The following is a 12,360-nucleotide window of genomic DNA, read 5'->3' as shown; positions in this document are numbered from 1 at the left end:
TCAGTCAATGATAAGGCAATAAAAATTTACAGGGTAGGAATTTTGTTGAAGTATTTTTCAATTTTCTGCTTTCTTTTATGGTCCGGAAATTATAAGGATGTTCATAGGTTTGTGACATTTTTTATACGGGAATCTTGCACATTATCTATATTATTAAAAGGGAATCATTTCCAAAAATCTACTTAAAAAAGATTGTTAGACTCTTTTATCTATACTATTAAAATTAGCATTGTTTTCAAATACCGAATGAAAAGATAATTTTTAGATATAATTTTTTTTGTCGGCAAATTTTTTATCTTTAACAGTCACAAAAAATAAAATCACAAAAGCCTTTTACAACATATTTGTGGCTATGATGAACATATGTTCGATCCAACATAAATGCTGATTTACAACATTTATTAACATATTATTTTGAACCAAAATATTTTATACATAGAATTGTAAAAAAGTTATATAAAACATATTTTCTTATAACAATACTTTAAAGTTTTCTAATTATAGTCAATATTTTATCCGAATACACGAAATATGTTTCTAAAAATCTAAAATTTTACTTGAAACCTGAAAACCCAAACCTGAAACTTAAAAGAATATTCTTGATATCGGAAATCATTTTTGAGACAGAAAAATATACATAATATACTCAAAACATTTCTGGTACTTAGGGTACCCATTCGGGTCTTGATAGAATCCAAACTCAAACCGAGATTATGGATCCGAAAAATACTCAATAGATACTTTACCCTAGACTTGGATCTGAACTGAACCTGTATTTTCATGTCAGTTTCGATTCAGTTTTTTAGAACCATATAAAATGTCCAAACCTAAAAAGAGTTACATAACACCTTACATTCAAATCTCAAATAAATTAGTTCATAAATTATATAATTTTTAAAAAAATTCTATGCTTTGATGAACTAACTACCATATGTGCTGGAAATTGTGTAGTTTAACTACATACGTCTCAATGTAAGATAATGCAAAATCTAGGTTTAAATATGACAAAGAAAATTATCATTTTAGACATGTCAATCATAGCATAATATTGGAAATGTTTTGCATAAACCTCTCTACGAAGTACACTTCATTTTTTTGACGGCCTCTCTACGTAGTACACCACCTCAAATGAACATTATTGTATAAAATAACATTTTATTGGTTCTTGTCAATTTAAAAATTTGTAAATAATTTAACACAAATTTACGATTGATCCGGAAGTTTAATGTTCTCTTTGTTTTTCATTCGGTAATAACATCTGCATTACACTAAATTATTAAATGTGAATTTCAATCTACCTAAGACCCGTATACACAAAACTATGAAACAAATAATTTAAGTGGATACTTGTTGATATAAGTACGTATAATACAATCTATACATAGAACTAAAATCTCTAGGAAGAACATGAAAAAGGAAGAGTGTTTCGTAAGCCAAGCTCCTCGCAGTTTCAAAGAAATGAGCCAGGGCTTCCTCTGAAGTCCCTACCAAGACACTGTGTCCTAGGTTTGAGTATATGCCGTGAAGATTGGTCCAGCAATCTTCAGGACTCTGACACAGAAAGACATTTTCTTTCAGTTTCTTGAATTAAATATAAAGAACTATTACCTTCAGCTCAACAAAGTAAACTATCCACCTATAAATCTCTTCAGTTAAAGCAGGAATCAGAGATAACAGGTTAGATGGATCAACATTTCCATGGACTCTTAAGTCTCTAACACTGCTCCCCAGTCGCCTCTTTCCATCAGCCATATCTACAGTCCAGTCAAGTCCAATAACATCCGCTGAAGAAGACCCCTGTTTCCATTTTATGTAGAAAACAATAGGCGTGTCTGAACATCTTCTCTTTTACAGCATGAATGATCTGGCAAGCCAAATGAGAAAAAGGAAACATTAAAACACCAAAAGAGAATCTTTCCAAGTACTCAAGATGGAAAGTACTTAAACTATACCTCTTTGATCCAAGGCTCCCACATCTCGGGAGTCAACTGTCCACCCCCATGAATCGAATATTTGAATGCAGTGAGCTACGTGCTCAACTTTTTACACAACGTACTCTGTGATGAATTTGGTTATATTAGATATTAGAGCTCTCAGTACATTTGGTGCAGTGTCCAAGGAGCTCCAACAAAACCCAATACCTTAGCATGTTCCTCGACCTCTTGTCTCAGAATCTTGAGAGAGTCTCCAACGAAGTGAAGTTTCTCAAGATCAATAGGATGAAATCTCTTTAAACACTCTTCAGGTCTGATGAGATACTGGATCACATGGCCTTTAACTTCTTCGTTGTCAAACAGGAAACCGAAAGCAGGTATAGGAGTGAGGATGCCAGAGAAGACAAATGACATCGTCTGGTATGAACGGAAGCCAAGGCTGCAAAGAGATTACCACGATAAGATCAGTGTTGTCTCTGAAGGAAGGGTGTTTCTGAGCGAGCTTCTGGTAAACAGCCGTATACTTTCATGCTTCCCCTTTAGCAGTGCTAAGCAACAGTTGATCTGTTAATAATGTAAGAAAGGTTTCTATTAACTGAGGGTACAGATTCATTTATCTCTTTATGATCATTAGCATAATGACTTAAAAGCTGGAAACTTTGTCATCAATTTCACATTCCAAACAGAGAAAGAAGCACCTTTCAAAAGTTTTGAAAAAATAAGAGAAGCAAACATCTTTAGAGATATTGGATTGCAAGAGATACATACCAGAAGAGAAGGAAGAATAATCTACGACGAACTTCCAACTCCAAGCAGCGTTACTGAATCTTACGTGGGTTTGTTTCTCTCACGAGAACGCTAAATTGAAGTGGATGGTAACGTGAGTAAAGCTAATGTACTCATTGGCTGAAATTAACAATCTTACGTAGACACTCTATATCTTGAGCATAATTGGCTTTTAGTATTGTAAGATATTCACATATGCAATGATATGTGGGGATCGCCGGATCAGAGAGTGGTTGTAAATACTGAACAGTAATTACCATCAGAAAGTACGTAATTGTCACCTAACTCGCGATTAAGCTTCGGCTGTAATTACAGCGAAACCTAATTATATAAATGGGACCCACATTCTAAACCTAAAAAATTCTCTTGCCGTACCATGGTCCACACGCTGGAGTCAACACCAGAGTCAAGCGCGTGAGCTCAAACCCATACGGACAAAGAATTTTAAAAACCCTAGCACAAGTGAGCTGTGTGGGACCCACACAACCATGTGCCCCTCCTTCCTGTCTCCACCAGCTTCCTCTGCTCCTCTCTAAACCACTCTTCTTCTCGCCCCTCTTCTTAATTCTTATTCCCCACATAACGGAACTCCCAAATCCACCGACACTCCATGTCGAACGACGAGGTAACAGTGGCTAACGGCGTCATAGTCGAGCACACGTCAGCAACAAACAAAGGAACTCTTAACGCCGTCAAGAAACCACCGGCTAAGGACCGACACAGCAAAGTCGACGGTAGAGGGCGGCGGATTCGCATGCCAATCATATGCGCGGCTCGAGTTTTCCAGCTGACGAGGGAGCTAGGTCACAAATCCGACGGCCAGACCATCGAGTGGCTCCTCCGTCAAGCCGAGCCTTCTATCATAGCCGCCACGGGAACAGGCACAACCCCGGCGAGTTTCTCCACCGCTTCTCTCTCCACTTCTTCCCCCTTCACGCTCGGAAAGCGCGTAGTGCGAGCGGAGGAGGGAGAATCCGGCGCCGGAGGTGGTGAATTATCGGTTGGACACACGATGGGGGCTTCTGGTGGTGGTGGGTTCTGGGCGGTTCCGGCGAGGAATGATTTCGGACAAGTGTGGAGCTTTGCCGCCGGAGCTCCGCCGGAGATGTTGTTTACACAGCAGCAGCAACAGCCAGCTACACTCTTCGTCCGACACCAGCAACAACAGCAACAGGAAGCTTCTGCTGCAGCTGCAATGGGTGAGGCTTCAGCAGCTAGAGTTGGGAACTATCTTCCGGGTCATCATCTCAACTTGCTTGCTTCTTTGTCGGGTGGGAATACCGGGTCGGGTCGGAGGGAGGAGGAGGATGACTCACGTTGAAAAAAGGTTCCATTTGGGTATGTATAGAAAACTCGTGTGTTTCATGTCCTACTTTTGTGTTCTTTGTGCTCAGCTTTAGTTAATTTAAAGGTTATTATTATTTGTTCGATTAGGGATTAAGAATATTTGGTCTCAGAATTTGTTTAAGAGAGTGACAGTGAGATGGATTGGTTGATTGTTGTTTACTAAAAAACGCCATAAAGAAGAGCAACAAAAGGCTCTTTGTACTGTTTGTGCGTGGTTTCTTTTATGATTCTAGTTTCAGTGAAGTTGAGCCCACGGGTACTATTGAATATTGTAATTTTGAATCTGCCTCGTGACTTGTATGAATGAGAATCGAAGATAAGGAAACGAAAAAAAGATCAAATATTACTCAAACAAAAGAAGATAAAGAGTGCCTAGTTGAGAATGTTCTGTTTCCGGGGATGAAACAACACTGGTGGGGATAAGCAACTTATAATGATGATCACTCTCGGTGAGATCATTTGAAAACCGCTATAAACACAGCAGGTAGATCTTTCACGCACCGTACAGAGATTCAACAGGAGAAGCATCATCATAAGCTCGTGACCGAAGGAGTGTATACAAGTCAGAGGCATCCGAGGGGGTTTTCTCATTTGGTCTATGGGAACGCAGGTGATGCTGTGTAATCCTCTTTCCGCCATTGCGTTTGCGGTTGTTCTTTGCAGGGTGATGCTGTGTAATCCGCTAATGAAGATGCACGCTCACATTTGTTAAAATGATTCTGAATAGTAAAGTGACGTTTATTGAAGTAATAACAAGTACAAATGTAATCACAAATATCTAGACCTCGTAATGGCCTAACCGTAAAGCTAATCACACTTGATGTATATATAGTATCATTAGCTTCACTCTATAATCCTCCACGTCTAACTGCTTATCACTCAACTCCCCTTCAACTGATCTCTTCTTCCTCGTATAATAAGCTCTCCACGGCCTATCAGAAGAGCATTACTTGCAGCAGTTTTTAGGGAGACAGTATGTGGAGTAGCACAGAGAGTTCCTTCTGTAAACTAAACATTTGAATTTTGGGATAAATAACCGCTAACTACCACGTAAAAGTTTGAGATACTCCGCTCGTTTAGCAACTTTGGGATAAAATAAAATAACCGCTAAACCGCACCAAAAACACTCCGGTTCAATTCGGTCCGGTTTAATTTCGTATTCATCCCAATAAATTATTATTATTTTGTCCCAAAAACCCTACTATAAATCAAAGCCTTTTGCCTCGCCGCGACTCTAGAGAGTTCTAACTGATAACAGCGTCAATGGCGGATGTGGAGGAGCTTCAGCACGAGAACCAGAGCCTGGAGAAAAAGCCGAGATACAAAGGTAAACACGACAAGCCGAAGCCGTGGGACGACGACCCAAACATCGACCGTTGGAAAGTGGAGAAGTTCGATCCGGCGTGGAATCCGACGGGCATGCTCGAAGTCAGCTCATTCTCCACGCTCTTTCCCCAATACAGAGAGAAGTATCTTCAGGATTCTTGGCCCACGATCGAATCCGCTCTCAAGCAATACGGCGTCGCTTGCAAACTCAACCTGGTGAATTAATGTTTCGTTGTTGATTTGGCCATTTTATAGGTTTATTTTCGGTTAATCTGTTTGGGGATTTGGTGATTGTGATGATAGGTTGAAGGTTCTATGACTGTTTCCACGACGAGGAAAACGAGAGATCCGTATATCATTGTCAAAGCTAGGGATTTGATTAAGCTTCTTTCGAGAAGTGTTCCTGCTCCTCAGGTGTTTTTCTTGTGCCACACTTCATGTGCTTAGAGCTAGAATCGATTTGATTAAGCTTTCTTAATGGATTTTCTTAATTTTACATTTACAGGCAATCAAGATTCTGGAAGATGAAGTGCAATGTGATATCATCAAGATTGGAAGCTTGGTTCGGAATAAGGTACAAAGGTAGATCTTAGTTTCAGGGATTGTTACGATAGATGCGAGAGACTAAGTATAATATCTGAGTTGGATTGTTACTCGGTACTTAGCTTACATTTTGTTATGTCTAAAGAAAATGAATGGCATTAACTCTAGTATAAACATGGAACACTTGGCGACTTCCTGTTAAGTTACTTCAGCATGTGGTGAAAAGTGTAATTTTCAGTGTTCATCTGGCATGCATTGTCAACGGATCCTAATATAGACGATTTTTTTCAGGAAAGGTTTGTGAAAAGAAGGCAGCGGCTTGTGGGTCCTAATTCTTCTACCTTGAAGGTGTGTGATCTGTCTGGTTCTGAGTCCTGTTTACGGATAGTCTTAGTGATGCTAGTAGTGTAATGCTTAGGAAGTTGTGTGTTTCTATTGCATTCTTATGTTGACTCCTGAATACTTGCCGAACATTTTTTGTTTGGGTTTGAGAGGCTTAATGATTATGGTTGCTTGCAGGCGATGGAGATATTAACCGACTGTTACATTCTAGTTCAGGTAATTTGTGTGTGTGTTTTTTTGCAAGTGCCTCGCTTGTTTGATAAGTTTCTCGTTGGGGTTTTTTAATATTCTCGTGGTTCCTTGGGGTTGATCTGCATCTAACAGGGAAGTACTGTAGCTGCAATGGGTTCTTTTAAAGGTCTAAAACAAGTCCGAAGGGTTGTGGAACAGGGTATGCGTAATGAATTACATCCTGTATACCAGATAAAGGTGTGAATGAAATGTTTCTCTGTTATTGTTTGTTCTATTTAGACTATATGTCAAATTTGTTCATATGCTTCCACACTTGGCTATGCAGGATCTCATGATGAGAAGGGAACTAGCAAAGGATCCAGCGCTTGCAACGGAAAGCTGGGATAGGTTTCTTCCTAAGTTCAGGAAGTACGGGCCTTCTTTCTTACTAATATTGACCATTGAATCGGGTGACATTGCATTAACTCTTGAGCCCATCTATTTATTTTGATTTCTCAGGAGTAATGTTCAGCAAAAGAAGCCCAAGAGCAAGGAGAAGAAGGAATACACACCATTCCCTCCTCCTCAACCGCCTAGCAAGGCAAGAATCTTCTAGTTTCAGCTTTTGATGATTGTGGCCGTGGCCATCACCTTTTGGTTTTATTTTTCCTGCAAATCCTTTAGTTTTCTTCTCAGGTTATGGTAATGCATAGTTTTGACCTTGTTGTATGATTGTTTTCCAGGTTGATAAGCAATTGGAGTCTGGAGAATACTTCCTGAATGAAAACAAGAAGTCAGAGAAGAAGTGGCAGGAGAAGCAAGAGAAGCAGACAGAGAAGACTATAGAGAAGAAAAGAATGAGAGATGCCTCGTTCGTCCCACCTGAGGTCTCTCTTCTGTTTTTGTTGACAAAATATTGAATCATGTGTCTCTGTTTTTTTTTGTACTAATAGTCTCTAACACTACTCCTTGGACTGGTTATTGCAGGAACCTGTGCAGAGCAGCAACAACTCAAACAAATACGAGGAGGGGAAGAAAGATCTAACCGAGTTAACACAATCCTTAAAGGTAATGAAATTTGTTTATCTTGCTGCTCCGTTCAAATGGTTCAAATCAAGGGGATTGAAACTGAGTTGTTTATTGTTGTTGATGATTTGTGGTTGTGACAGAGCAAGACAAAAGAGTTGAAGAAGCAGAAGAAGACTCAAGAGAAAGTGAATGCAGAGGAGTACATTGCCGTTACGTCTGGTGATAAATCTTCCAAGAAGAAATCCAAAGTCGTGAGAGATTAATCTAAAACATGTTTGCTTGTATTTTTAATCACATCAGTGTCTTCAAAAATTATACAAAAAACAAACAAGTTCAATCTTATTTTGATGAATCCGCGCGTCTGTCAGATGTATGATTTAACTGAACCCCCTCGTTGAAAATTGTTTGTTGGGTTGCGCTTTCAAGAATCTTTAGCTTCGGTTCTGGGTCGCTTGGTGGTTTTGATCATAGTTTGATTGATGATGGAGCTCAAGCGTTATAACCGAAGTTGTAGATAATAGCGCCTTCAAATTCTGATGTCGTCGACGGCGAGATTCTTTTATCGGGATTTTTCTGATTAGATCTTCGTTCGCCGGAGATGTCCTTGTTGACGAAGTGCAGTGGTGGTTCGCATGATGGACACATGTCCTTTGCTCCATAAAAGAATGCATGGAATCGAGTCGTTATTGACTTCGATGGAATCTATTTTGGTTTGGTTTATGAGTTTTTGGTTTAGCCTCATTTGTGGGTTTTTGGTTTTTTTCTTCTTCTTGTACTTTGCAGAGCTTAATTTGAGCGCCAGCACGAATATTTGTTTTTTATTCTTATATATTCTAATTTCTTGTAATGTTATCAACTTGGTTTTTTGTGTTCATGTTGTAGATTAATACTTCTTCTATTCTTTAAAATTACATATTTTAGGAAAAAAATTTGTTTTAAAAAGATCCATTTTTTACATTTTCAAGACACGTTTTATTAACTAATTGCAAATTTCAAAAAACTTAATTACATTTACTGAATTGTTATTGGTTTAAAATTATGAAACAAAGATAAACACAAAAAAATATGTAAATTTAATGTGTTTTATTAAAATGTGTGAAAAATCTAGAATATGTAACATTAAGAAATAGAGGGAATATGTTATTTAGTTTTGATATTTGTGTATTATGTTCTATACGTTTAGCTTCCAAATTATTAAAAATTTTGTTTTCACGTTCTTCAAACTTTTATTCAATTTATTTTGATATATTAAACAACAAAATGTAAATATTAGAGATCTAGATATACTTTTAAGTTTTACTAGATTTTGATCCGCGCTTCGAAAGCGCGGATTATTTGGATGATACACAAATTTTGATATGAAATAGTATTTAGTGATGTTGTACATTATTATGTTAGAAAATCGTATTATATCGATGAGAAAATTTTAAAATTTGTATAATTTATGAATTAGTTTATAGGTTTGACTTTTGTATGGATCCATGTATGGATCCATGACAAAGTATCTATTGGGTAGTTTTTGAACCCGCAAGTTTTTATCGAGTCCAGATCTTATTAGAGATCCAATCGAGTATCCAAAGTATCTAAAATAGTTTTTATTTATTAGGTATATTTTTATATTTTGAATATGTTTTTGAAATTACGGATAATTTTTAATTTTCAAGTTTAGATTTTTGTTATAGTTTCAGATTTTAGGTAAAATTTCATTTAAAAAGATCACATTTTGATAAAAAATTACGTATTTTTTGGCTTTCGAATCAGATTTTGAGGAAATTTTCTAGAAACAGATACCATTAAATAACATTTGAAATTAATTATTTCTATAAAATAATTTTAAAATTTCGTATTTATTATCTTAGCATATATATATATATATATATATATATATATATTTAATCATGAGAGATTTTAATATACGTCACAATTTTAAAAGCAAAATTACTATCATGTTTTACAATGCTCACTGATCTTGTGATGTTTAAAATATGCAGTAAAATTTTATTTAGCAGACTGTGGGTTTGCCGACCATCCAAAGTTTTTGCTCCATTTAGAAGTACTCGTTATCATCTACAAGAATTTAAGGGCGAATTTCGTGATCCCAGCAACTAGAACCAGTTATTCAATTTGCGGCATGTGTCTTTAAAAAATGTGATTGAAAGAATATTTGGTATCTTCAAATCTCGGTTTCTAACTGTTAAATATCTATCTACTTCTCTTTTAAGACACAAGCGGAATTAGTTTTGGCATATGTTGGATTGCATAACTTTTTACGTAAAGAGTGTCAATCAGATATTTTTCCACAAGAAGTGATCAATGAAAACAGTGAAGAAGAAGAAGAAAATGGAGAAGTAGGAACCGAAGAAGTAGGTATTCTTGAATCTCAACAATGAGAGTATGCTAATAATTGGAGAAATATGATTCACTTAGAATTTTTAAACCAATAACCCTCCCTAAATTTAAAACACGTTATGGTTATATGATAATGTAAAATATTCACAAATAAATGTTATAAATTATTGAAAAAAATCCACATATTATTTTAAAATACCAAAATTATGCCAAATAAATTTTATTTTTTATTTCTAAAAGTGCTAATATTACCAAAATTGTTTATTTCAAAATAAAATATAAATCAATATAAGAAGATAAACTTTAAAAGTGAAAATTATATATAACTAGATATGGATCCGTGCTTTGCACGGGTTTTATTTGATGTTTGAACTTTACAAAAAACATAAAAAGAATAAAAATATTTTTCACATTAGTTTTTGAATTTTTTAGTATATATTGATATAAGACTTATTTTAATATAGGAATCAGTTTTCCTACATAAATTTTGATTAGTATTTCTACTTCAATAATCATGGTGTTTTAAAATAGTATATTAATTTTTTTTCTTCAAATAATTCACTTTAAATTATTTTTAATATTGTAGCTAGTTGAAACATATAGGATTGGTGTAAACTATCTATATTATTTATATTGTGTAAGAAAATTAAAAAAAAAATTCAAAATTGATGTTAGACGACACCAATAAATATGTATGATAGATATTCAGCTAAATATAAAATATATTGCTTGATAAACATCAATTTTGTATCATGCTACCCTACCTTAGAATCAATAGTGTAACTATAAACTTTTTCTATATATCCTATATTATTGAAAATTTCTTGATATACAATATTTTGTAGAATACTATTGTAGATATTTTTTGTGTCTACTTTAAGAATGTTGAAGTCATGCAATTGTAGTGACTCTTTGATAGTGAAGCATACAATTGTCCATGAGAGACCATCTTGCATCTGTTGGTGTGAGACTTATTTTGGGAATAAGAATCTGTTGATTATCAGTTGGGATTTCTGCTTCCGTAATCATGTTGTCTAGGCTGGTTATTAGTATTATTTCTTTTTGTTGATTTAAATGTCTTAATAACATTACTGGAACATCTATTTTGAGATCAATTTGGTGATTTGGAATCCGTGAAAATTTTAACGTACTTAAAAATCTGGGGGATACAGAATATGCTGATTTGTAATTTCTTCTTTGTCGTTACCTATACTATCAGAACACAAATATTTTTTTTGTTCACCGTCTAAGCAAATTAACATATTATTCACTTTACCAACCATTTCATTCCTTATTCTAGGGAGTAAACATTGCTTTTTAGATGAGATAATTCTTGTCTATATAGACGTTGTAGTGCATTCAATAGAAGCTGCATTGTTTTGCAAGAAAAAATTGTTGTCTATCTCAGAAAGTAAATTATGTGAACATCAGTTTAGATGTGAAAATACATAAAGAAAAACTCACCTAAATATAAAAGTCAATTATTCATAAATAATTTGACATTAACATTAACTTAGCTACAACAGTAGAACCAATTTATATTTCCGATAAGAACAAACACATATAAGCATAATAGTCACATTAATTTTTGTACAACAACATAACTGCATAACATCTATTTGGATATATGTACAAACGCCAAAGTAGAATTGTGGCAATAACTAACATACAGCAGCACGACAATTATGACAAAAAAAATCAACATCAGTTTAAGAAGAAAAACATGTGACGATCAGGAAACCTAGTTATTTCGTCAACATGTGACAAAAAAAAATCACACAAAGATATGAAAGAACATGAAGAAGAACTCACCTACTATTTTTCTTCTCCTCTTATTATGTTTGCTGACCAAATATGAGAGAGATTAATCCAAAATACGATGTGAATAATTGTTTTTCTTTTTGGTTTACGATTTTTAAACATAAAATTAAATATTTAATTAGGAAAGTTGATTATTCATAAAAATACTGTAATAATTATTCTACATTTTTTTTGACAGAATTATTCTACATTTTTTTTGTTTAGGATTTGAAGAAAGGAAAATTACTATTAAACACTCTTTTACAATTTTCCTATGTTTACAATTTTAGAAAAGGACAATTACTATCAAATAGTTTTTATAGTTATCATTTCTGTAGTATTTTAGAAAATGAAAATTATTATTAGATAGATTATTTTACAAATACTTTTTGTTTAATTTTTTTAAAAATAATCAAATTTAGTAAAAAATACTATCAAGTAATTTTAAACTTACTTCTTTTTTTAAAATTATTTTTTATTATCTTATCTTATACATTTATTAACCATCAGATATTTTAATATACATCACAATTTTAAAAGAAAAATAACTATCATATTTTACAATGCTGACAAAAATATATATTTTACAATTATCTTTTTTTTTTTGGATTTTAGAAAAGGGAAATTAATATTAAGTATGTTATTTTACAAATATTTGTTTTAGGATTTGTAAAAAGAAAATTTTCTAGAAACAGCTACTATTAAATAAATTTTGAAATTAATTCTTTCTATT

The 12,360-nt window shown here is 34.4% G+C and overlaps 2 protein-coding genes and 1 pseudogene across 2 annotated transcripts; 2 read left to right on the top strand and 1 right to left on the bottom strand.

Moving 5' to 3' along the window:
- Positions 1 to 1,289: 1,289 nt before the first annotated feature.
- On the bottom strand, positions 1,290 to 2,348 carry LOC106315305 (annotated as a pseudogene).
- An 865-nt stretch (positions 2,349 to 3,213) lies between these two features.
- On the top strand, positions 3,214 to 4,336 carry LOC106313519 (transcription factor TCP21-like). Its single transcript, XM_013751340.1, has one exon. The coding sequence runs from the start codon at positions 3,331 to 3,333 to the stop codon at positions 4,039 to 4,041; it is 711 nt and encodes a 236-aa protein (XP_013606794.1). The 5' UTR covers positions 3,214 to 3,330; the 3' UTR covers positions 4,042 to 4,336.
- Positions 4,337 to 5,285: 949 nt separating this feature from the next.
- Positions 5,286 to 7,898, top strand: LOC106313575 (KRR1 small subunit processome component homolog). The gene is made up of 11 exons (XM_013751424.1): positions 5,286 to 5,609; positions 5,697 to 5,807; positions 5,899 to 5,967; positions 6,228 to 6,284; positions 6,456 to 6,494; positions 6,603 to 6,707; positions 6,796 to 6,878; positions 6,969 to 7,050; positions 7,193 to 7,336; positions 7,437 to 7,517; positions 7,619 to 7,898. Exons 1-11 carry the CDS (start codon positions 5,331 to 5,333, stop codon positions 7,739 to 7,741), a joined length of 1,173 nt encoding a protein of 390 aa, XP_013606878.1. The 5' UTR covers positions 5,286 to 5,330; the 3' UTR covers positions 7,742 to 7,898.
- The last annotated feature ends 4,462 nt before the right edge of the window (positions 7,899 to 12,360 follow it).

Source organism: Brassica oleracea, chromosome C9, assembly GCF_000695525.1.
Source record: "Brassica oleracea var. oleracea cultivar TO1000 chromosome C9, BOL, whole genome shotgun sequence".
In the NCBI taxonomy this organism is placed as follows: Eukaryota; Viridiplantae; Streptophyta; class Magnoliopsida; order Brassicales; family Brassicaceae; genus Brassica; species Brassica oleracea.
This window is presented reverse-complemented; position numbering and strand designations above follow the sequence as displayed.

What these genes read in the sequence shown, in the direction of transcription:
- LOC106313519 (XM_013751340.1), top strand. Translation starts at nt 3,331, where the DNA reads ATGTCGAACGACGAGGTAACAGTGGCTAACGGCGTCATAGTCGAGCAC.
- LOC106313575 (XM_013751424.1), top strand. Translation starts at nt 5,331, where the DNA reads ATGGCGGATGTGGAGGAGCTTCAGCACGAGAACCAGAGCCTGGAGAAA. An exon ending in GAAGTGTTCCTGCTCCTCAG is followed by an intron (nt 5,808 to 5,898) that starts GTGTTTTTCTTG and finishes TTACATTTACAG; the next exon opens with GCAATCAAGATTCTGGAAGA. An exon ending in AGTTAACACAATCCTTAAAG is followed by an intron (nt 7,518 to 7,618) that starts GTAATGAAATTT and finishes TGGTTGTGACAG; the next exon opens with AGCAAGACAAAAGAGTTGAA.